The sequence below is a fragment of the Garra rufa genome, chromosome 23 (assembly GCF_049309525.1).
Source record: "Garra rufa chromosome 23, GarRuf1.0, whole genome shotgun sequence".
NCBI classification, from domain to species: domain Eukaryota; kingdom Metazoa; phylum Chordata; class Actinopteri; order Cypriniformes; family Cyprinidae; genus Garra; species Garra rufa.
Window position 1 is genome coordinate 22,635,701 of NC_133383.1, and position 22,242 is coordinate 22,657,942.

Consider the following 22,242-nt stretch of genomic DNA (forward strand, 5'->3'; position numbering starts at 1 on the left):
CTCCCACTTCTCTTTTTGGCCTCATGCTTCTCTGGCTGGGGCATTTAGGATCGTGGGGTGTTGGGTATTGGGGGCGTAGTCTTATCCAGGAGATTTTTTTTTTTTTTGCCCAATAAGATGGATGGCCTGCACTCCCTTTGGAGCTACACACTCCACAAAAGAGTGTTTGGTGTAGGATTTACTTTGAAACAATTTTCACTCAAAAATAGCTAGTAAAATTTATTTAGTGCAAAGAAACGGCAAGTAACATACTCCAATAATCGTTCTTTTATTTACAATTTAAGTTTTTCTGATGCAATTGCATTTTTATTTTGTGCATTTAAGACCTTTGAAAAGATCATTACAAGCATGTCATACAAAACTGACATTTTTTAGTTAAACTATAAAGGTTTTTATTAAAGGTCCCATATTGTACACATTTCTGGAGGTTTATTTTAGTTGTTGATGTCCTTAAGAATATATATTTGCGGTATAAGTGCCAAAATCCATCTCGATATATTTTTACAGCTCCTTTTTTAGGAGCTCTGTCAAAAACAGGTCGATTTTGGCCCATCTAATTAATATTCATGAGCCTGTCTTCTGATTGGCCTGTTGTTTTCTGAGTGACGCACAGCCAGGCCAACCACAGTTAATTACGTCATGTATGCTGTAAGCTAGCTCAAAGCCATAGAGAGAGCCTAGCCTGCTGATACTCAACAGGATATTTCAGAATGATCATTAATGTTTTTTCTTTTTCAAACACCGAATGCAGTAAGCTACATAACTGTTGCTTTAGTAAAGCCCCTTTCACAATGCGCGCTGATTCTGGAAAATTACGGGAACGAGCGCTGTGTGAACAAAAGCCAGAGCCATAAAGGCAGTGTTGTAGTGATGATGCACGTTATCATGCGACTCTTCACGACGAAAAAATACGTGCAAAGTGGAATGAAGCGGCGATCAGACAGAGCCAGCTCCTCACTATCAGCGCTGAAGCACAGTTTGTTCAGGTTAGTTTAGGTTTAGTGAATCGTACGCGTCGCATTACATCTCACATCCAAATGTCACATGTCTTTATGGGTTGTGTGTAAAGCACGCACAGATTCCGGAAAACAACTGTGAATGAACCAAATTAAACAACTCCGGAACAAATCATGGGACACATTATCCGTGTATTTACCGGAATCACTGTGTGAAAGAGGCTGAAGTTGACGTGCCACTGGTCTCTTATATTCACGTTGTTCTGAAGCCTGTGCAATGATGTAGTTTCAACATCTATCGACTGAACAGCGTTTTCTCGACTTGTTTTCGTGTTGTTGTTGCTCAACAATGGAATGGATGCGTTGTTGTCTGGGGGTTTGACAAAAGGAGGGTGGGGCAGTGGTTGGTGCTCGTGGTGGTGACTGAAGGCGGTGACTGAGTAGATCGGACGTCACATCGTTACGGAAGTCACAGCGGCTCGTGAAAAGAAACAGCTACTTTAAGCAGGCTGTGTGCAGTTTACTGTGGATTGACTGTTTTGAAACTCATATGGTAGTTACATAGCCCCTAGACCTCAGTTATCATGAAAAAAGCCAGGAAATTTCGATTTTGACAATATGGGACCTTTAATACTGTAATTGTTTGGTGAGTAAAAAGCTTGAATGATTGAATCGGTTCACTTTCAAAAGAAAAACACTGCCCGTTACATAACCCTTGTTCTTACATCACAACCTCTGTATTTTCATCAGTCTTAGAAAAGAACCAGACCCTCTGGTCTAAAATCAGACATCTCAAACACAAAAGAAGGACTCAGATCTCCTGAGGAAAATATATAACATGATTAAGTGGCGTATCAAAAAACTGTGAAATGTGAACGAGATTGGAGAAACTCCCAGTGGCACAGAAAGAGATCAAAGAGGCTTTCTCTCTTGAGTTACAAAAATATGAAATACTGTATATAAGAGTTAGTAAAGGCTCAAACATAAGTCTGAATCACTGAGGGTGCGCTAAAACATTTAGCTCTTTGTATGATGGTTCAGCAACTACAGCGGGGGGAGTTGATGTCTGTTTAATATCTCTCGGGACGTGTCAGAGCTGTCAGGGCACAGGGGGTTGTCGGGATGTTTTTAGGAGATTTCAGCAGACGGGATGGATGTTTTTGAGTGAGATACTGGGGGTTTTTGCTTCAAGACCTAAAATCAGGCTGAAATTGTAGCAAAAAATGTTGTTAAAATGGACATTACTTTGACTCATCTATGAATTAATTTCATCTTTCAAGGATAATATAATATAATATACAACACAACAGTTTGACAGCATTAATGTGTAAATAAGAAATAACAACAACTTAAAAACATTTTGTGCAGAACTACTTCCTTACGATCAAGCCTCTGTTACTAATTTGAAAATGTCACTTTAGAAGTAGTAACAAAGAGATGTTGATTTGCTTCATTGAAGGTTAAAAGATTATTGTATTACTGTATTAAAAGCTGACTGTATTATGTAGAGTTGAGTTTAGAGTTGAGTTCAGATTACAATAAAACTAGTTTAACTGTCCGCAGAGAAAAGCAATATCTTTGTCGTACTATCCTTTTATCTCTTCAGCGTGATTTCCGATGACAGCGCTGCTCAGTGTGTTTGTTGCCTGCGTCTCAAGGTGTTGTTGAAAGTAAAAATAGGCTAACTTTCTGTTTTAGTCCCAATATAAAAGTCTTTACTGCTGACTCACTCATAAAAACAGTCTCTTGTTGCTATCTAATGGCGGAATAATGTAATTAAAATCGCCATCGTGAATACGCACACCGTTTCTCAATACTAAAAACTGTTGCAAAAAAAAAATACTATTATTTATATAAAATATTATGTATAAACCTTCAACAGCCAACATAAAAGTTTCCAGGCAATTCAGTCAAAAGTACAAAGGCAGAGCTCTCAGCCAAAACTATTTGCTCTGGAACAGATAATAGATAAGTGAGTCTGCCCGTTAGATTGACCCAAAACAAATTATATCAAATTCCATAAGATTTGGCCGAGGTGAGGCTTCTCTCGCAGGTTCATGAGCACTGAATAGACGCTAACGCTCTGGAGCTCACATCTCCAAAAATGTTGAAGCAAATTTTTGAATAGTCCTTTATTATTTATCAAACCTTTATTAACAAACTGCATATTTGAAGTCTAAACAAGTACATTCGCGCCTAAAAAATCTTTAGACTACATTCCGTGACACAAAAACACTATTTATATGTATTTATAAAATGATACTGGATTTGGGCTTTCGCCATAACCCTCGCAAGCGAAGTGATACAAACCGTGAAATGGTTGGAGTGCTGTTATCACTAGAATATCACACTCCTGTCAGCCAGTTAGATTTGAGGACCAGAAATAACTGTTATAATATAATATAATATAATATACAAGCAATATCACACTTGTAGACGTGAGATTTGGCTGTATATCAGCACAGCTGTGCTGTGCCCGTAGGTAATCACAGTGTGCCGATATACAGCCATATCTCACGTCTACGAGTGTAATATTGCGTTTATACAACAGTTTGACGGCACAAGTGTACATACAGAAGAAACAACAATAAAGTGTCATTAAAAACCTCTTTTGTGCAGAACTACTTCCTTGCGTCACGAATTCTAAGTTTGACAGTTTAACAGCTAAGCCCAAACCTCTGTCACTTATTCGAAAATGTCACTTTGGAACTAGTAACGAGGGAACATTGAGCTGCTTCATTGAAAGCTTATTGTATTACTGTGTTAAAGGCACAATATGTAAGATTTCACTGCTAAAAGGGTGCATATTTAAAACAAAGAACAGTATATAACACTGTTCTAGTGGTTTTTGGATATTTTAATCAAACAATCTTACATATTCGGCCTTTAAAAGCTCACTGTATTATTTAGAGTATTATGAGAGAGAGATGGACTGAGTGAGCTAGTGTGATTACCTGCACCTGCATTTTTCAGATTAATCTCTCATTCTCAATAAAACATTAGTTTGAATATCTGATGAGGAAAGCGATATCTTTGTCGTAACATTACCATTCCTTTCATCTGTTAAAGGTGATTTCTGATTACAGTGCTGCTCTGTGCATCTGTTCATTCAGCGCCAATCTGTTGTTGAAAGTAAAAATAACATACGTTTATAGACGTTTTTCCTGAACACGGAAGTAAGTCCGACTCTTAGCTGAAAGAATGCTTTGCATTTCCGTTCTGCATTGTTTCTAGTCAAATTAGGGTATATTCCGAGCTAATAAACTAATGTTAAACCTATTAAAATGTTTTTAAAAAGCACATGGCTCCATAGCGCCATCACTTGGCAATGTCGCAATGACCGTCAATTGTCAGTGCCTCACTTTAATGAGTGTGTAGATGACACGAAGCAGCGGACGTTAGCTACATTAAAAACAGATGGACGCTATTTGAATGGGTTCCTATGGAAACCGGAACAGAAAAGCATTCAATCTGACCTTAAAATTCGTAATGGCGGTGCTCATCGTTTACTCAGGAAAAAGGTCTATAACAGTATTTATTTTCCAGTATAAAATTCTTTACTGCTGACTTGTATAAACAGTCTCTTGTTGCCATCTAATTGCGGAACAATGTAACTAAAATTACCATCACGAACACGTACCGTTTCTAAATACTAAGAATTAGTATTAAATACTACTATTATTTTTTATAATAGCATTTAAAGGTACACTGTGTAATATTTTAAGATGATCTCTAGACAGAGGTGCAATATAATATACATAACTATGTTTTCAGGGGTGTATAAAGACCTTACTTAATGAACCATTATGTTTTTATTACCTTAGAATTATCAGTTTATATCTACATACACTGCGGGTCCCCTCACATGGAAGTCGCCGTTATGTTTCTACAGTAGGCCTAAACGGACAAACTGCTCTATAGATCGCGTTTCATCACTGTTGTTCTTGCGAAAAAACACTGACACAATGATGAACAAGTAACAGTAATATACACAATAACATCGTTTTATTGAATAATTAAGTAAATATAATTCCTTAATTTACGTTTTAAAAGAAACCTCATTATTCTTTGCTGTCTAAAACGATGACGTCTTAATCCTGTGTCGGCTACGGTAGCTTCTGTAAAGGGAGGGGTGAGCGGTAGACTGTTGCAATTCACAACCTCACCGCTAGATGCCGCAAAAATCTACACACTGCACCTTTAATAAAGAGCAACAACAGCCATCATAAAAGTTGCTAGGCAATTCAGTCAAAAGTACAAATGCAGTGCTCTGATATACAGCATTAAAGCAACACTAAAGAGGTTTTTTTTACCTTAAAATTATGTTTTTGAAAATGCTTGCACAGATCGATTGTTTCGTGTCATGTATCAACCTCGATGTATCGTCACAAGCCACAGGGTTTAATTTGGTTTTGTCTGTGTATGTTTTTTTTGACTCTCAAAAGTCAGTCCCATTGACCGCCATTATATGACTGACAGACTGCAAAGCTTTGAGTTAAAAATCTTTGTTTGTGTTCTGCTGAAGAAACAAATTTACATTTTAGATGCCCTGGGGCATCATTTTTTTTTTTTTTTTCTCATTTTTGGGTTAACTATCCCTTTAACAAACTGCGTTTTTGAGGTCTAAACAAGTACATTCTCACCAAAAAAAAAAAAAAAACTCTTTAAACTACATTCTGTGACAAAAAAAAAAATATTAAGGAAATATAGTGGATTTGGACATCCAGAATGACACTTGCAGTGAGAAATACCGCAAGCAGAGCAATACAACAGTGAAATAGTTGTGATATCACTAGAATATCGCACTCCTCTCAGCCAATCAGATTCGAGAACCAGAAACAACTGTTGAATATAATATAACATTTTCAGGTCACGACTCCCCAGTTGAGAATGATTGTGATTGAGTGGATAAGATATTGAGTTAACAGGGGTCTGAATAAACTTTTTACAGTCGTTTATTTGTTTATTCACAGCAGTGGCGATATGGAAGGAGAGATAAAAAGGGTGCTGGTGAAACGTACAAGTTCAGTGTAGAGGGATGGTGAAAAACAAGATATATCCTGACAGTCATAAAAGAGGAAAACCTGTCTTCCTGTCCTTGGAGCCAGGATTTCCGCAGTAAAGTCCACAGAGAGCGCTGAGGTGTCAGCGAAACATTACTCCTGTCCCATGACCTCTGCAGGCCTCCGCTTCCACTCGCAGACAGACAGGAGACTGTGAATCTGTAACCTTCCTCTAATACACTTCCACACACAATCCAGAAATAACTTACACGTAAACATGCGTGAATTTATCAGAATGTTTTATTTATTTTTTTATAGTTAGAATTATATCATGTATAACACACAAAAATCACAAAATGTTTTAGACGAGTCTGGCTCAGTTCCTTAATGTTTAACTTTTCTTTTTTCCCATTGTATTATTTCTTTCTTTTTTAATACAGTAAAACAAACAAAATGAAATGGCAACAAACCTGAAAACAAACTCCGAGAGGTATCGATGGAACGCAATTCTAAAACTCTCAATAATCTGCAATAATGATACAAATCAGAAAAGGTCATAATTATCATAACAGCTAGGATGACTGGAATCATACACGTGTCACAATATCCTGTACCTCATGGAAAGCAAACAAATGTCATGTCTTAAATATACAGTACAAAGACATTCAGTTCATAAAAGTGTACTGACTCTGTTCTAAGCACCAACTTGTGAGATTAAATTCATGTTTTCAAACCTACAGATCATTTATACAGACAGAGAGAGAGAGAGAAAGACCCGGGAGGAAGGGGGATCAGCACCATTTTGAATCAAACGTTCCCCCATAAGCCTCACCACATCAGCACAACAGAAAGATTTACAAAACGTCTCCGAAAAGAGAAGCATCACGAGCGATCAATAAATACAAAAGGAAAAGACAAGTAAATAAATAAAAAAAACTAAACCAAGAAAGAATAATTCAGTTATGCTTAAAAATTAAGAAAAAAGATTGAGAAATGCATCAAAAGCCACAAGTTTGCAGGAATGATTTTTTTTAGTTTAGTTTTTTTTTTTTTTAGTTGTACAAAAAAGATTCACGTAACACACACAAGGTTTTCCAGACAAAAGCAATCAAATAATTTTCGATTAAACCCGTATTTTTTGGAATAACTGTTACATATACTGCACCTCACGTGATATTTTAATGCTCTAAGAAAATGTTGTTATTTCAATTCAAATACCATGAAATCACCTTTTGTCTAAATGCATACCACAAGGCCCAAATGGTGTAACGTCTAGACTGTTAAAAAAGTTTTTCTTTCTTTCCGAAAACCTTTGACAACTTAAAAAAATAGCACCCAGTCAAATATGCAAATACCATTTACAAAGATCAGACTTGTAGTAAATATGACACGACCGAAACGACAGAAACAAATCGAAAACTTAATGCCACTGCAATGGTCTTCAGCTCCAAGAGAAACGAATCCCCCGTTGTTTGTATCAAAGCACCACTTCCTCAGATAAACCAGAGACATAGAATTACTGAACCGGTGAAATCGTCTTCCTTTTGCATAAAAAAGTAAACTACAGCAGTACCTGAATTAATGCACATGTTCGGCAAGTTGACTATTATTTTTTTTTTTTTTAAAAAGGAATCACAGCAGTTATCCATTGTGGATGAGCGACCTGATAGCCAAGATATACTTTATTGTTCGAGTCCAATGATGTAGCACCACTCTAGTCGTTCTGTAATCAGGAGCACGACAACTATCAGATGTCCCGTCAGTAGCTGGCTGAGGGGAAGACGACTTGCGCTGGAGAGACATCTGCTCATAGTATTGTAAACAATGTGAAGTAAACAGCGATTTGATTGGCTGTTCCGTAAGTCTGCAGTAGTGGTTTTGGTTAAAAGAATAAAAAAATGAAGAAAGGAAAAAGGAGAACGTAAGGTTTGTGCCGCTGCTTTGGGGCAGGAGGGTGGGAGATTTGGTTATGGCTGTGTAGTTTCAGACATCAAGTTCACCTACAGCACGGGACTGGAGCCTGCCAACAGAAAACTCCTGCATTATAATTGCTGGGAAAATGTGGTCAAAATGTACACATAAGATCATAGTTGTCAATAACCATGTCATCGATGGATTACATTTTAAATATGTCCAAGAAACATAAAATTATTATTTTGTTTAACTAAAATTTCTTGCAAATTCTGTTTAGTGAAAGAAAATTAAGTCTATTTAAAATAAAATGAAAATAGCACTACATATCATTTATTTTTAAATGATATGTAAAATATGTGACCCTGGACCACAAAACCAGTCTTAAGTCGCTGGGGTATATTTGTAGCAATAGCCAAAAATACATTGTATGGGTCAAAATTATTGATTTTTCTTTTATGTCAAAAATCATTAGGAAATTACGTAAAGATCATGTTACATTAAGATTTTTTGTAAAATTCCTACTGTAAACCTATCAAAATGTAATTTTTGATTAGTAATATGCATTGTTAAGAACTTAATTTGGACAACTTTAAAGGTGATTTTCTCAGTATTTAGATTTTTTTGCACCCTCAGATTCCAGATTTTCAAATAGATGTATCTCGGCCAAATGTTGTCCTATCCTAACAAACTATACATCAATAGGAAGCTTATTTATTGAGCTTTCATATGATGTATATATCTCCGTTTTGTAAAATTTAACCTTATGACTGGTTTTGTGGTCCAGGGTCACATATCATAAATATTTTATTTTATTTTAAACACGCCATGGTCACAGTTCACATATATATATATATTGCAAATGAAAATTAGGCCTATTTTTAAAATACAGTAATATCCATATTTTTTTATTTGATTTTTATTTTATTTTAAACACGTGACATGTCACAATTTCGAAATTCTGTTTAGCAAAATGAAAATCAAGTCTATTTTTTGTTAAGAAATGACATAATTAGTTTTAAACATGCCCAGCTCACATTTTATAGTATTATATTATCCATACTGAAAATTAAGCCTCATTTTTTTAATAAAAAATTCTTATAAAATAAAAAATAGAAATACACGTTGATATAAAATAATGTATATTGTTGCATTTTTTTATTTTACTTTTATTTTAAATGTCAGTCACAGTTCACAAATTCAGTTTAGCATATGAAAATCAAGCCTATTTCAAGTAAAATAAGAAATAGCATTACATATTTTTTTTAAATAAAATATATATTTTTTGTATTTTATTTTATTTATTTATTTAATTTAAACATTTTAAACATGTCATGGTCACACTTAACAAATTCTGTTTAGCATATGAAAATCTATTAAATAAATAATCAATTTTATTTTTCGAATGACAATTAGGCCTGTTTTTAAAATACAGTAATATCTATCTCTTTTTTATGATTTTTAGACAGTGAAGCTTATTTATTAATAAATGAATAAATAAATAAAAATAATCAATTTTACATTGCGTTATTTAAAATATAGTCTATTTTTTAAATAAAATAATATTTTTATTTTATTTTATTTTATTTTAGACATTTGATGTAACAATTCACAAATTCTGTTTAGCACAATGAAAATCAAGCCTATTGTGAATCTAATGTTAAAAAAAAAAAAAAAAAAAAAAAAAATATATATATATATATATATATATATATATATATATATATATATATATATATATATATTTTTTTTTTTTTTCTTAAATGTCACTTATAAAATATAAAAATATGTAATTATATATTTTTGTTTAAACATGTCCACTTTTCTCAAAAATTATACATTCTATTTTGCATACTAAAAAAGATTTATTTTTTTAATAAATAAAATTATGAACTGATATTTTTATTTAATTTTATGAATATGTATAAAATGATATTTTAAATGTATTTTATTTTATCTTTGTTTATTTTATTTTCAATAAAATATGTATGAACTGATATTTTTCTTTTTATTTAAAAAATAATAATATATTTACATTTTTTAATAATTTATAATATAATATAATATACTTTAAAATACTAATAATAATTTATTTAAAAAATTCAATTTAAATAAAATAACTGGGCTTAAATAACTGGAAATAATAAATTCTATTTAGCATAATGGAAAATAATACAAGCAATTAAAGGTAAGAAAAAAAAAAACCTCCGGATTTTTTCTTAAACATGTCCAGGTCACAAAAATAGAGAATGAATTTATAAAATAAAATTAAATTAAATGCATATGATCTCATATATATTTTTTATTAATTTTATTTTAACATGTCCAGCCCACATTTCACAAAAAATATTATAATAATAAATCATTCAAATAATTATAAATGGCATAATGGAAAATTAGGGCCTATTTTATTTTCATTTCTTAACAGATATAAAAAATCAAAGTTACAAATAAATAAAAAATAAATAAATAACAAAATTAAATTAAATACGATTACAAAATATTACTTTTTTTCAATTATACTAAAAATGAAGCCTATTTTTATATTTAAAACTAAAAGTAAAATAAAATATGATGTTACACTAGTGCATTAGTATGTAAGAGAATATTTGTCTTACCAGAGTGAAGTTATCATATGTGTTCATGAGCTCATTGATGCGGTACTGCTCCAGCACCACCACCCCGCTCAGACCTGGGCTCTGCTCCCGAGCGCAGTCCTCACAGTGAACCACATACGACTTCCTACTGCTGCTCTCACTGGTCACAAACAGCAGGTTAAACACCTCCACCTGTTCACACACACAGTCACAGACATCAAAAAAATCGCAATATCTCACAACAGCATATTATTTGCCATTTGGGGTGGTCCTCACATCACACTCATTGCAGTAGTATGCTGGCTCATCCTTCACCCTGCTCTGATAGGAGATCTTCTTCCCCGCAGACACCAGCTGGTCCCTTAAAATCTGAATGTGTTTGATTGACTGGAGAAGACAATGTCTGAAAGACAAGACAAGAAGGGTGTAAAACTCTAAAATCATTTCAAATAGGTCATAATGACACAGCGGTGCACTCACTTGATCATCTTGAATGTGTTTGGGTCTGTGATCTTGATTGTGCGGGCGACGTTCCAGGACACGTGAATCATGGGGACGATCGATTTTACTTTCTTGATCTCGTTCCACTCAAAGCGTTCAAGAGCCAGCTGATATTGATAGCCTGGGAAGACAAAAAGCCAAATGTATTTACAGTAAATATTTGGTGAATGTCTTTGGCGCCCTCTATTGTCACACTGTAGACTTACCATTTAAAGGGCCCACGTTCCAGGCAATGTTGTTGCACCAGCCCACGGCCTGCACCCAGTGCACAGTGCCAGCGTTGATCCACACCAGGTCTCCGGGTCTCTGAATGAAGCGGTACACTGGGATGTTTGCGCGGTACAGATCCTCCAGAACCGGCCACCACGAGCCTGTTAGATAGTCCACGCCGTGCCTAACACGCAGAAGACATATCGCTTTTTATTTAATCCCATTTGTTATCACTAAGTCATGAAAATAAGTGGTGTGTGTGATCCAAAACATACTTTTCGCATATGTCGCTGATGGCTTTCCAGTAGTGTTCATGGACGGCAAACCACTCACAGTCTCCAGGGCCAATGTTGATGTTCACTGAACAGAAGTTATTATTTTCCTGATGTCCTAGAGAGAGGAAATCAGACTTTAGGTTTTGTACAAAGCTCACAAAGTCACATTTAACAAAGTTTATGTGATAAAATACAAATAAAGCTTATTTGGGTTAAAACACAAATAAAATAATATTTTATAATGAAACATGTGCAGGTCACATTTCACAAAAAATACAATTCTAAATGCTATTTAGCAAAGTGAAAAAATTAAACATATGTATATGTGTGTGTGTGTGTGTGTGTGTGTGTATATATATAAGTAATTAAAAGGAAAAAGAGAATTGTTGCATTTTTTATGTTTTTAATTTATTTTATTTTATGAACATGTATGAACTGATATTTTTCTTTTATTTAAAAATTATATTAATTTAAATGTATAACTGGATTTAAATAAATGGACCTATTTAAAAAATGTTTAACACAAATAATAATAAATTATATTTAGCATAATGGAAAATAATACAAGCAATTAAAGGTAAGAAAAAAAATTATTTTCTTTCTTAAACGTTTCCAGGTCACAAAAACATCACCATTTCTATTTTGCATACAGAAAAAAGAGAATGAATTTATTAAAATAAAATAAAGTAAAATGCATATGATCTCATAGTTTTATTTTAATTTAATTTTATTGTTTTTTTTTATTGTATTGTATTTTATTTTATTTTGAACATGTGTAGGTCACTTTTTACAAAAAATATTATAATAATACAAATTTTTAATAGTTATAAATTCTATTTAGCATAATGGAAAATTAGGGCCTATTTTTATTTTTTAACAAATATAAATAATCAAAGGTAAAAAGAAAAAAGAAACATGTCCAGGTCACAAAAATGTAATAATTTCTATTTTGCATACAGAAAGTGAAGAATGCATTTATAAAAACAACAAATTATGTATAACCTGATATTTTTCATTCCTTTTTATTTTATTTTTTAACATGTCCAGGTCACATTTCACAAAAAAATATTACAAATAATTAAAATAATTTTAAATTGTATTTAGAATAATGGAAAAACAATGCCTACATTTTAAACAAATATAAGTATTCAAAGTCGAAAAAAAATATATAATTTCTTTTTATTTTATTTTTAACATGTCCAGGTCACATTTCACAAAAAAAATATTATAAATAATTATAAATTCTATTTAGCACAATGGAAATGTGCTAGAGAGAGAGAGAGAGAGAGAGAGAGAGAGAGAGAGAGAGAGAGAGAGAGAGAGAGAGAGAGAGAGAGAGAGAGAGAGAGAGAGAGAGAGAGAGAGAGAGAGAGAGAGAGAGAGAGAGAGAGAGAGAGAGAGAGAGAGAGAGCGCTAGGATGGAGTGAAGCAAAATGAGGTAAAATAAATCAAATTTATTTTCCTGATGCCCCTAAGAGAGGATGACTTTAGGTTTGTGGCCATGTATTGTTTTATTTTCAACATATCCAGGTCAAATTTCACAAAATAGCATAATTTAATTTTTGCATGATAACAATATATAGCCTATTTAAAAAAAATTATATTAAACATGTTTGTCTTTGATAATATGTTTGAAAGTGAAAAAGGTTTGTTATTCTCAAAGAGACCAAACTTCTAAAATGTAGTAAAACCTGACAAAAAAAAATCTACAAGGAAAATACCTTGATAAATGAATTCAATAATGTCTTATTTCAAATCTAAATAAGTTTGCACGGGTTAGAGAAGTCTAAAATGCACAAATACCTTGTGTGTGTGTGTGTACACTAACCTGGTGTGCGGCTGCCTGGGACCTTCATATAAAGCTGGACTGTGTTCATGCCCAGTATAGTGTGGCCAACGTGACTCAGCATGTTCGCGCTGGAGGAAACGCGCATAAACGCAGGCAACTTCAACAGCTCCTGCAGCTGTAGCTTCCACCTGAAGACGAGAACCCACAGTCTTTTACTCACACCAATGCAAGTAATAAATATAGCTGCAAGCAGCAATTACGGGGCCAAGCATTCAAAGGGGAAAATGAGGAGCTAAGGATGGCAGGAACAGCAGACCAACTGCAACAATAAGTAAAAAGAAGCCATTTTAGGATGATTTTAGTCAAAACGACAGAAAAATAATGTAGAACACCTACTGATATGATTTAATGGCTTATTAGGTTTGACCAACAGGTGGCGCTGTTATCAAATCGATGTGGTGTGTTTAGTGTGAGGTGACAAACGTACACACAAAGTTTGGTGTCATTATGTCAAAGCTTTGCAGAGATAAAGCCTCAGAGTCATTTTGGCATCAAGCCTAAAATTTGTAGAGGCGCTGTACGAAAACTGTTTCATCTATCAACGTGAAATCCATAACTTTTTGTCAGCACAGTCTGAAGATGGTCTGACTCGATTTTGGTGAAAATCTGACAAACGGTCTAGGACTAGTTCGAAAAAGTAGGTTTTCAACAAATCAAAATGGCGGACAAGAAGTTTGACCAACTGTGGCATATTTGGTATCTATGTTGTCGGCATGACCCAAGGAATATTTTGAGACTAATTTCATTACAATAGGCTAATGCTATCTACAGTTATTAGCATTTTTGGACAATTTATAATTGATAGTTAATGAATGGTTTATTACTCTTGACCAATAGGTGTCGCTGTTACCAAATTGATGTGGTGTAATCACTGTGAGGTGACAATGCCACATACAAAATTTGGTGCCAATATCTCAAAGCTTTGCAGAGATACAGCTTCAGATACACTTTGGCATCTATTCAGCAAATTCGTTGATGCGTTAAATGAAAACGGTTTCGAATATCGACACGAAATCCATAACTTTTTGTCAGCATGGTCTGAAGATGATCTGAGTCAAATTTGGTGAAAATCCAACTAACGATCCAACTTCATGGCATGGTGCCGAACATTTTTGTAATGTCGAAACGATACGCTAAACCGTTCTCAAGATACAGCATTTTAAAGCTAAATTCAAAATGGCTGACATGGGAAAATTGGATATGGTTCGACTCGGTATGACACACCGAATCTAAAGAGACCAGTTTTGTGATTTTTGGGCAAATCATTCAGATGTTATAAAGAAAAATAGCCATTTTTCGTATCTCATCTTCACCTCTAGGGGGCACTGCACCGAAACACTGCAGGTAGCTTCAGGTCATGCTTGTTATAACACACCAAGTTTGGTTTCAATATGCTAAACTGTTACGGAGATATAGCCTCACATTGATTTTTGCTAGCTTTTCGTAGAATTCTTTCGCGTGTTATTCGAGAACGGCTGGACGAATCGACTTGAATTCCATAACTTTTTGCCAGCATGGTCTGAAGATGATCTGGATCAATTTTTGTGACAATCGGTGCAACGGCCCAGGATTCGAAACCTACGAGTTCGAAAAAGTAGGTTTTATGAACAATTGAGAATAGCGAAAAAACTAAACCTTACGATTTTTGAATTTTGGTGTCCATTCGACTCGGCATAAGCCAAGGAATCAGAGGAAAAAAGAATTTTTGTTGTGTGGCTTACGATTCAAATGTTATTAGCATAAATCTTTTGAAAGTTTGGACAAGTGGTGGCGCTAGAGAGTTTGAGTTAGAGACTCCAAACTTGCTATGGTTAATGTTGGGACTGTCCTCTATCAGTGTGCCAAATTATACAACTTTCCCGCAAGCGGTTCTATGGGCTGCCATAGACTTGCGGCGGAAGAAGAAGAAGAAACGGAATAATAATAATAACGCCTATGGATACAATAGGTGCCTTCGCACCTTCAGTGCTTGGCCCCTAATGATACTTATAAAAGCATAGAGAATAACGTCACCTGACCAAACCACTTGCTGATGAAAATGATTTCTATGGACAACTATCTATAAACTATTAGGGTAATTAGCTAATCTAGATGGTTGTTGTTATTGTTGGTGCTTTATTCAATTTTAATATCCAAATGTCTTTCAGATATCAATCTACATACTGATGGACATCAGTTATCATCATCTTTGGTATCTCCTTGGAAGGCATCTTGAGCTACATATTTAAAGGGGTCATCGGATGTAAAACTAACTTTTACATGTGGTTTGAACATTAATGTGTGTTGGCAGTTTGTGTACACAACCACCCTACAATGATAAAAATCCACCCAGTGTTTTTTTAATCTTTAAAAGTAATATCCCCTTTTTAAAATCAAGTCATTCTCAGCTTCTTGCCGCTCCCACAATAGTTGATTGACATGAGCGCCTTACCTAACAGTCCGACTCCGATCGCCATTGTGTCGACTCAGATGCAGAGGAAGACAACATCTGAGCCGCTGAAGATGCAGAGGATAATGTTACTTTTGTTTTTAAAAGGAAAGCGCCGATCCTGATCTACATGTGCGTCTCTGTTCGTGTGAATCATTCCTGATGCAGCTTCACCCACAGCAGAAGTGAGTATAAGGGTTTTTATGCATCTTTGCCTTTCTTAATAATGTTCTTAATGGCAAGATTTGCCGCTAAATGTGGCTCAACGCGGCTAAAGTAAACATTACGGCTCACAGAGATCATTTGCTCTTAAAGGGACCATGCAATAAAATGAGTTTTTGCAGAGCTGATTTTGACAAGGTAAAAGGGTGTTTTTTTTACACTACTATTGAGAATTTTTAACCAAAGTATATTATAGACTTTTGATTAAGACCCTAAAGAATCATATGAACTTGTGGAAAATAGGCATCCAATGACCCCTTTACCAACAGCACATCCTAGTTTTCTAGAATACAGCAGTCTGTTGTGCATAACCCCCATAGTCTCCCTGTTAAACATTTTTTTTAATGGATGATTGTCAAATAATGTGAACATCTCTCACCGTTTGGGGTCTGATAAGTCAATGTTGGTTCCAAATTTGATGATTTTTCCAATGGCTTTCTGCTCTGAGCTGTTAAAAAAAGAAACTTTTCAGTGACGGTATTTAAAAAAAACAAACAAACAAAAAAATTAAATGTAGTCTGGGCCTGGTAACAGCAATCTATATGTATTGTTATATGATAGTTTAAACTTTATTTTTTAACTCTACCTGGATGTGGTGGTAGAAGTCGCAGTGTTTCCTTGGGAGTTGGATTTTTTCACAGTTTTTTCCTCTGATTTGTCATCTTCATCTTCATCTTCACTGTCTTTCTCTTCCTAAAAAATACAAATAACTTTCACTTTCTTACATTTCATTTTGAGCGTGTATGTCACTGTGTACCTAAAACTTCCAGGCGATTGCCTGGACACTCAGCATCATCAAACTGCAATGCCCTTGTTCTGAGAGGGAGGAGAAGGGACATTTCATGTAATATTTTCTCATTTCATTGAATATAACTTTAGGTGAGGCAGACTGTTATACTGCCACCAGCGTGTTTCCCGTTGAGTCGTAGATGTGACTTCAGTTAAGCATGAGATTGGGAGAGTTGATTTCTGATCCCACTAAGGCACCCATTGGTAACAATTTCTACCTGTAAGCTCTCCTGGAAACTGGACGCTTGGTACTGTGCATATTTAGCAATGGTGGTGTGAGATCTGCTGCTTTCACAGGGCCAGGTCTGGGCGGATCCTGAATGGTTCCAGTTCTCGTCTGCCGGCTGCTGCACCTGAGTCCTCACCTCCACCGCATGCTCAGAGTTGGCCTCTACCAGGGATTTAGTGGAGAACAGACCCAGATCTACCAGAAAAAAAACAAAGTTTTTAAAAGTTTTCAGATTAATGTAGACATAGTGTATGTGTGTTTGTGAAATTGTTTTTTTTCTCACTGAGACGGAGGGATCCAGCCAGTCCTCTGATGACAGTAACAGCATTTTTAGGGTCTGTGCAGAACTGCAGCAGTACCGGAGAAAAAGCATCTCTTTTACTCTCTAGCTAAAAAGACAAAAACAAAAACAAATTCAGGATATCAGACTTTGACATACAAAAATCTAAAATTAAGAGATTAAAGTTGTAATATTTTGAGAATAAAGTCGGAATTACTAGAAAAAAGTTGAAATGTTTATTCTAGCCTTTTGCGCATACAAATGGCCTGCATTGGGAGCACCAGGAGATATTCCAAAGTCTCAGCTTTCAAAATCTGTCAGTTTTATAGCAAAATACAAACATTATTTCTATTACAATAATGTGTTTTTCCAGAACGCTAAGAGAACGCTGTATTTGCCTCAGTTTAAGCGGCATGTGAATCAGTCATCTTACGGTTTACAATGAGACATTTGTTAGGAGTCCACTTTAACCTTTCGAACGTTTTGTTGTTTTTAATTAAACATATGAGAAACAAAAGCTTTGATGCCACAGACATTTTTGTGAACTTTCAAAAATACTTCCACAAAAAAAAAAAAAAACAGGATAATTTAAATTAATTTAATTCATTGTAACCGAAAAGACGGTTGATTCACATGAATACAATGATCTGTCCTGCCACATTAAAGAGCATTAAAAATACATTATTGCAAGACATCTTGTTTGTATTTCACTATAAAACTGACAGATTTTGAAAGCTGAGACTGTTTTAAATTAAAAGTACCAAAAGCACAAAGCTTATTGCTATTATTGGGTGGCTGGCTCACTACAAATAGGCCTAATAAATGCAATCGAAAAAGTTAAATATTGTTTTCAAGAATACTGTCCCACAGAGTATAACACATGGTTTGATTTCTGATAATAATCCCATATTCAAATCAAATCCAGTGGCCTGGCAATTTCTCAATCTGGGGCCATTTGCATGTACAGGCTATACTAAATATTATAACTTTAATTGCTACGATTTAATTCTCATAATTTTGACTTTATTCTTGACACATTTCAATTTTATTCTCATCATTTCGACTTTAGTCTTGAAACAATTTGAATTTTTTCTTATAATTTTGACTTTAATCTCAACACATTTCGACTGTATTCTCAAAGTATTTCGACTTTACTGTCAAAATATGGACTCCAGTCTTGTAATTTTTTTTTTATGTGGCACTAAAACTGTTGTAATGACAATCAGACAACTTCAATGGTTATTGTTTATTGTTACAACAACAGTAAAGACCTCTAATGTATCCATATATGATTATCAAATTTTAGTACTTTAATAAACTCTAAGCATCAACTCACATAAATGCTCGGTGTTGGAGGGTTCAATTTCTCTCTGGGAATAGGAATCTCGGTGGTCAGGTCAGGTTTCACTGAAAGCGCTGGAAGCAGGTACGACTCCCGAAACTTGCTCTTGATGTTTGCCCCTCTGTCACAGAAACAGAGAAGGTATATGTGTAAATGCAGAGAAAGAAAAACATAAAACTTAAGTAAGAGACGTATTCCCCATCAAAGTCAAAATAATAATAATTATAGACCAGGGGTGTCCAAACTCGTACTTGGAGGGTCGGTGTCCTGCAGGGTTCAGCTCCAACCCCAATTATAGACACATTAACCAGCTAAATAAGCTCTTACTACGCATACTAGAAACTTCCTGGCTGGTGTGTTGAGGCAAGTTGGAGCAAAAATCCACCGACCCTCCAGGACCGAGTTTAGAAAATATTATGATGCTAGGATGCTGTAAATAGGTACTATGGTGGAGCTGTGTGGCTGCTGAGTGGTTCTTTTAGAGTACATGACTTAAAATCTGAAAAGCTTTTTAAAACACCAGGCATCATACACTTACCGACTATGTCACAAAAAAAAAAAAAACTGGGCATCATATACTACACAATTGTACACTACCAGACCTTCAAGTTGTTGCATGACAACATGGATGGATGGATGGACTCATAGTCTGAAGCTAAAAAAATCCATCATACACTATGCGATTTTCTCTGAAAACCGTCAACTCTAATCTGTAGACCAGCTATGACTTTCAGCAACTAGTGTCAGCTTGTTTAGACTGTGGGGAAAAGTGGGGCAAAAGTCATATAGTGTATTCCAGCCTTAAGGTGGTTGATTACAGGCTCAAGTTGAAAGAGCCCAACCCCAACTCTATCATGTTCTGTTTTGGATATGACTCAGGTGCCTTCAATGTCAGTCCATGAAATCTTGCCTGTAGCTTAATAGCTATTTAGCCTTAGCAAGCGCCGCTAATAACTATTAAGTGCATCAGAATAATCTGAGACCTAAAGTCAGATGTGAACTTACTTGCAGGCTTGTACAACCTCAGCTGCGCTATTTTTGATGTTGATGGCATTGAGTGGCATGGTCTTCTGCTCGATCTCTGAGGCAATGAAAGTCTGCCGACCTCCGCTCTCAACCTTGACCAAACGGATCTTCAGTTCTTTCAAAGGAATTTTAGACAACTCCTGGAGATTAAGGAGATTGACCCGTTCCAGCAGCAGAGATCTACTTGAGGGTGTCACAGTAACTGAGGTTTGCGTGTTGGTTGTGGCAGATGTACCAGCCTTTACTGGGTCTTCTTTTATGGTTTCTTTTTTAACATCTGTCTCTTTTACTCTCTGAATTTCTTTAGATTCTTTATCTCCATCTTTCAAGTCGAGTTTTTGGTTTTCTGGGACAACCTGTTCGTTCTTGATTTCCACCAAGTGCTCATCTAAACCTTCAGAGGATGAAGCTTTTGTTTCTGTTTCATCCTTCACCATGTCCTTTTTATCCTTTCCTCCATTAGTCTTTTCGGGATCTTCTCCTTTCTTGCCTCTACCAGCTTTTCTTGGAGACCTCACTTGATCTTTCTTTCTAGCTTGGTCATGTTCCTGTTCTTTCTCAGTAGATGTGGACCCACTGACTTTCATTTCCTTTGTCACAGGGCTGGAGTTTTGATTGAGCAGTAGCTCACAGCTTTGTACTAGTTTAGCCTGCAGGGTAGCAGGAGACATTAGAGGTTCCTTCTCCTCCAGTGAAGTGCAGGTTGGGTCTTCAGCTGATTCAGCTACTTTGATCTCATCTTGTTCATCTGTTTTCTGCACCTCAGTTTCCTCCTTTTCTTCTTCAATTTCATCCTCTTTTGCATTGGTTTCCATTCTTTCTTCCTCTGTTTTACTCTCTTTGTCCTTCTCTGCAGGCTCGATCAGTGGTGATGTGACCTGATCTGGGATTTCCGTAGTTGGAGATGTGGCAGGTGGACTATGCTGATCTGGAGGGTTGATCTCAGGACCCAAGGACAAAGATGATGAGTATTTTACCCCAATTAAAGCACCAGGAGGTGGCCGACCAAATGGCCCACCCCTGTAAGTGTATCTATGGCTGCCCATCGCTGATGTTGTTGATTTGAATGTGTCCATTTGGTGCAAGTGCGGTTTGTTGGGCTCTGAGCTGCTTGATACATCAGGACTACTATCTTTCTGCTCACCCTCTCTCTTTTCTTCATCTTCTTCCTCAGTTACCATTGCTTTGGAGGACTCAGGAAGACCGTACAACTTGGCCAGGTCACTATGGCAATAGTCGACTCCAGTGTTGATCTCCACTTGATCTCTTAGTGGAGATGAATGTGTTGGACTGGGTTGTAGCACTGGCCTCCTCAGAACTCTAATCAAATCTCCCTCTTTCCCTTCCTCATCTTCACCTAAGTCTGACACTGGAGAGCCCTGCCAGCTCAGAACTGGTGGGCTTGTTGGTGGGTCCAGCCTTAGGAGCTCCTCGCTATAGGTGCAGTGAGCCGGGAGGAGGTCTGGGGCAGTATGCAACCCTAAAACACCCTCCTTGCTTCCGATGGGTTCTTCATTACAAACCTTCTGCTTATCAAGAAGAATAAGTTTGGACCTGCCAACATCATGGTCCTCTACACTGTCATCATCGCTAGTGTCTACATGGTCAGGCTCAGAAGAGTCTGATTGGTCGTCAACCTCTAAGGCTTTAGTATTGGCTTTATGGGTTGATTGGTTATTATTAACAGAAGGTAGGATGAACCCTGAGGTATGTTGAGAGGACTCTTCCTCTCTGTGATTGAGATCAAGTGGCTCAGATAGTAGGTCATCCAGAAGAGGTTCAGAATCACTAAGATACAATGTTCCTAAACTAGGGGATGCTGATTTCGAAGAGGGCTCACTCTTCCTGTCTTCATGCGTTTCTTTTTTTCTCTCCTCCTTTGCTCTTCTTGATATCTGTCCCAACTTTCGGCCATTTTGATGTATGTTCTTCTTATCATGTCCCTTTCTTCCATCCTTTATCTTTTTCTTTTTCCTGTCCTCCATTTTTTTCTCCATCCGTTCTCTTGTATCTAACAGCTCTCCTTCCTTCTTTTTCTCCTTCCTTCTTAAACGCTCCTTTTGCCTCCTCTTGGCCTGAATGTGTTTCAAGAGTTCGGTGTCCAGCTTGCTGAGGGAGCTCTTGTGGGTGGGTTTGGATCCAGTCTGGTGTTTAGAGTGCCTGCTCTTCTTCATTTCGGACTTTTGTGCCCTCTGACCTCTGTCTAAGGTTTGAGTGATGGGCTCAGAAGGGGAGTCTGAGTCTCTCTGATTGTGTTTCTTTGACCCAGTCTCTGGGCTCCTCCATTCTGAACAATCTGTGACTCTACCCTCTGCACTGCTGTATGGCTGGATAGGACTTCGTTGGCGGCTAATATGTTTAGATGCGCTTGCCCGTTTTCGGTCCCCACCCACAGACTCTTGAGATTCCAGGCCAGAGGTGGTACGCCCTGTCTCCTGCAGAGAAACAAATGCCCAAACATTTCACAAGTCTATACGAATACAAAAGAGCAGCTCAACAGATATGAATTGCTTTCTGAAATGTAATCTTTTCAGCTTTTACTGATTTGATATTTAATTGATGGTCTTGTGTTGCCAGACTTTCGATTACTGATATTAAGTCTTGAAGCTTATTCTGGCCAAGAA

The 22,242-nt window shown here is 36.0% G+C and overlaps 1 protein-coding gene across 3 annotated transcripts in view; it reads right to left on the bottom strand.

The window, feature by feature from the left end:
* Positions 1–6,241: 6,241 nt before the first annotated feature.
* Positions 6,242–22,242, bottom strand: part of kdm6bb (lysine (K)-specific demethylase 6B, b) — a 46,440-nt gene continuing 30,439 nt past the window's right edge. For all 3 annotated transcript variants that reach the window (XM_073829340.1, XM_073829339.1, XM_073829341.1), the window contains 13 exons: positions 19,598–22,053; positions 18,587–18,713; positions 17,254–17,359; positions 16,960–17,165; positions 16,539–16,645; positions 16,332–16,400; positions 13,282–13,430; positions 11,454–11,568; positions 11,175–11,362; positions 10,948–11,089; positions 10,744–10,870; positions 10,489–10,659; positions 6,242–7,979 (listed from right to left, as the gene is read on the bottom strand). In XM_073829340.1, coding sequence (XP_073685441.1) covers positions 7,956–7,979; positions 10,489–10,659; positions 10,744–10,870; positions 10,948–11,089; positions 11,175–11,362; positions 11,454–11,568; positions 13,282–13,430; positions 16,332–16,400; positions 16,539–16,645; positions 16,960–17,165; positions 17,254–17,359; positions 18,587–18,713; positions 19,598–22,053 — 3,987 coding nt within the window. In that variant the 3' untranslated portion in view covers positions 6,242–7,955. The remainder of the gene's footprint in view (positions 7,980–10,488; positions 10,660–10,743; positions 10,871–10,947; positions 11,090–11,174; positions 11,363–11,453; positions 11,569–13,281; positions 13,431–16,331; positions 16,401–16,538; positions 16,646–16,959; positions 17,166–17,253; positions 17,360–18,586; positions 18,714–19,597; positions 22,054–22,242) is intronic.